The sequence below is a fragment of the Artemia sp. Qi Xiang Cuo genome, chromosome 2, assembly GCF_049724085.1.
Source record: "Artemia sp. Qi Xiang Cuo chromosome 2, ASM4972408v1, whole genome shotgun sequence".
Lineage (NCBI taxonomy): Eukaryota > Metazoa > Arthropoda > Branchiopoda > Anostraca > Artemiidae > Artemia > Artemia sp. Qi Xiang Cuo.
Window position 1 is genome coordinate 56,682,609 of NC_142795.1, and position 3,913 is coordinate 56,686,521.

The 3,913-nt window shown below is 35.3% G+C and overlaps 1 protein-coding gene across 1 annotated transcript; it reads right to left on the reverse strand.

The window, feature by feature from the left end:
• Window positions 1-2,969: 2,969 nt before the first annotated feature.
• LOC148955410 (protein ZBED8L-like) lies at window positions 2,970-3,314 on the reverse strand. Its single transcript, XM_089107301.1, has one exon. The coding sequence runs from the start codon at window positions 3,312-3,314 to the stop codon at window positions 2,970-2,972; it is 345 nt and encodes a 114-aa protein (XP_088963427.1).
• Between the last annotated feature and the right edge of the window lie 599 nt (window positions 3,315-3,913).

A 3,913-nucleotide genomic window follows, 5' to 3' on the forward strand; every position in this document is an offset into this window, starting at 1 on the left:
CACAAACAATCAAATACAAACATAGGGTAAGATTTCATAAATCAGAACACTATGTCAACCCCCTCCCCCATTTGTCCTAATTTACTTTTATAAATGTTAAAAATTTTATAGATTCCGAAGAAAATGGTTCAGCTAAAAACACAAAATAAAATTAAAAGTATATTCTTATTAAGATAAATTTAGGCCACCTTTTTCAGTGTTTCCCCAAAAATATGAAAAGCTACGGCAAATTTAGAGGTATACACTCCCCGTATTAAGAAAATTGCGGGAGGTTGACACAGAAAGTAGGAGATATCTTGTCGGGCGAACAAATATCAAATTTTAATTGAGAAATGACCAGGGTAAAATGACAGGGTAAGATTAGCACCACAAGCGAATTAGCTAGGACTAGGACTAGTCCTTTTGTTTCCTTACTGCTATCAGTAGGCGAAAAATTTCTAAACAAAACTTTACATTTATCGGTTAAAAAAAATATATATTATTAGTCTGAATATACAGTTTGATATTCAACGTTTTTATAGAATGTGCCTTGAGTCACACGTTTTAACTATAACGACGATATAATGACGATAATTAATTGTAACAATGGCGTGATAAAGAAGACTAATAAGATTTAGTGTAAAATTCAGCCCTGATCTGGAAGAAGGCTAATTGAAAAACAGATGGAAGCACAAGTTAAGCGGAATATACTGTCTGTGGTGCCCCTATCCAGTCCCAGAATAGTAAAACAGAGACAGTTGACAGAAAAAACTTGAAACTGACCATTATTCATTATCATGCAAGCATCCCTGCGGTCGATTATCTCGTGAGGATTGTACCCGTTTTTGCTTCTTATATGCATAGATCACTGTAGAGAGATATAAACAGTACGATCATTTCCTATCTCAAGCAATGGAGAAAGCCGGACCGGGATGCAGCTGTTCCAGAGAACATGAAACCAGAAGAAACATAAGTGACGTTAAACTTTTTCATGTCTAATGTCATTAGACATAGGCACGCGTGTGGTATTCAAAGACTGGAGAACAAGTAAAGAAATAAGACGAATCGAGCATCTAGGGCTGCGGTGGGGGAACTTTTTAATCATTACCCCTAAATATTTTTGTGTAAGTTGATATTATGTGTAAGTTAATATTTTGTATTGCCCCATGGCAAAGAGCAGAAAAAAAGAAATCGCCTTTTTGTTTAGCATCTTTCGTATTATAGCCCCTCATTATAACTTTGAAAAGAAAACAAGGTACTTATGCGTTATATGCTACACACCGCTATAGACTGTACAAGCAAACCAGACATGGAGACCCGTCAACGGATATTTGCTATCTAAATTGATTACAGAGCGAGGTTCCTTATCGAATTTACAATATTTAAACGATTGTTTTTTGGAGTTTAGGGGGGAGGGGAGGTATCTAGGTTAGTTAAGTTAGGTTACGTATTTAGTATATGCTATTCTATACCCCCACCCCCCTAATGTGCAAATATATAGCCCAAATTTGTTTCTAAACTATTATATATTCATCTTATTTTATTTTATTTCATTAACCAATCATTGGCCAAACTTGACTTCTGTCGTGTGTAGCATATAATGCATAAGTACCAAAAACAATAACTAAAAATTTAATGTAAACATCATTTATTCAATTTATCAATGTAATACCTAGTACTAGCAATACTTAACAGTAATAATAGTAATACAAGTAATATGTATAACAAATTGAAACCTATTGGGGTACAATTGAGGGTAGACATTTTGGGGCACTGTAGCAAATTATAATGATAATATTGGTGGTAAAAAAAAAAGATATTAGAATTGAAAAAATTAGAAAAAAATGAATAATTGAAAACATTCTTCCTTCACGTTTTGGAGAGATGATGCTGTTTCATGTTCGATTCAATTGCTTGAAAATTAGAACTTTTTGATGTGAGAGCGATTTGAATACAGTTTTTGGCGTTTAATCGATTTCTGTTCTTCGTTTTTATGTTCATTAGAGTGGTAAAGCCTTGTTCGCACAAATATGTTGTTCCAAATGGCAGCAATTTATTAACCACCTTTTCATGTGCCATTTTGAAAGCCTTTGCAGATTTTGACATCCAAAAAGACGACAGGTTTGGTTTACTCTCAAATTGAATGCGTGCTTCGGTATTAGTTCAAAGTTCAAGAATTGGTTTTGCCAAAACTGAAGGTTTTTCTGGTATCATAGCAATTTCACATTTAAAAGGATCTACGATTCAACTGACAGTACGTGTATCAAGATCTAGAAAGTCATCTTAAAACCACTCTCCGAATTTGATAAGATGTCCTACAATTGCATCCTTGATGTTAGTAAAAGTAATATTTTCGCAATCTTCAAAAAACCAAGCTAACCTTGAAAAAGAAGCTATCTTGTTCTGTTCTACTTTCTGTCTCTCATATTGCAGCTTTAATCCAAACACTGACACTATTTCTCTCGCTGAAATGATATTAATATTCTTTCCTTGCAATTCTTTGTTTAATATATTTATACCCTCAAAAATGTCCGCTAAATATGCGAGATATGCAACCCAGGAAGAGTTTTTAAACTTATCTGCGAAAATATTTTTTTGATCAACCATAAAAATTTGGACTTCAGTTTTGAGAGTCCATACTCGATTTATTACATTTCCGCGAGAGGGCCACCTTACTTCTGTATAATAAAGTAGGTCCGTATATTCAGCTTCACCGTCCTGACATAATTCACGAGATAGCCGCGTTTTTAGTGAATGTCCCTTAATAAAACTAACAATCTTGATGACATAATGCATGACGGCTTCCAGTGTAGGTTCTATATATTTGACAATAAGGACCTGGCGATGGATCATACAGTGAGTAACTTCAATATTTGTTTTTTTTTTTTTTTTACGAAAGCTGAAAAATCATTTATATGACCCAGCATAACTGGAGCTCCATCCAAAGATACAGAAATGCAGTTTTCCCATTTTAAACTTTGCGCATTGAATTATTCATTTAATATATTATAGACATCAATTCCACGATATCTCAACTCGAGAGAAGAACAAAACGGTATTTCCTCTTCAAAATTATCTGCACCTTTGTAGCGAACATATACCATTAGCAGTGAATTGCTACTAAAATCAGTTGTCTCATCAAGCTGAATAGCAAAATATTTAGTCTGTTTTAATGCAAAAATAACCTGTTCCTTCACATTTTCTGCTAATATAGAAATTCGTTCTTTCACAATTCTCGCAGACAAGGGCAGTGAATTCAGTTTCTTCACTTCTTTTTGACCCCACATAATCTCTACCATTTTTGCAGTAGCTGGCTTAACCCAGGAAGTTCTCATTTCCTTTAAATCTTTCTGTATGACATCCTCCCACCTCAAACGAGGAAGACCTGCTTTCCGTTTGGCTCCAGGTGGTTGGCCGAAAAGGACAATCTTCGGTAATCTGCCATCCTTCATCCGCAGAATGTGCCCTAGCCATCTCAACCTTTCTCTCATAGCCCTAGAAAGCGGGATTGAACCACACTTTTCGTAGAGCCTACTGTTTCAAATAGCATCAGTCAGCCGGGTACCCAGAACAACCCGGAGGCGATTTCTCTGGAAAATGTCTAGCAAATCTTCATCCGCTTTTTGAAGCACCCATGCTTCAGAGCCATATTTGACCACTGTTATCACCGTAGCTTCCGGTATTATAATCTTGGCTTGCAGACTTACCTTCATATTCTTCCAAACTTTTTTTAACTGTGAAGAAACACCATGAGCCTTGGCTATTTTACTTTTAACATCTTCAGTGCTCCCACCGTCTTTACTAATAATACTACCAAGGTAAGTGAATCTGCCCATCTGATTAATCTTTTCGTTACCCAACATCACCTTTTCATTTTCACTGATTCCTAGTCTTAGTGACCTAGTCTTCTTAACGTTAATTTTCAAATCTATTC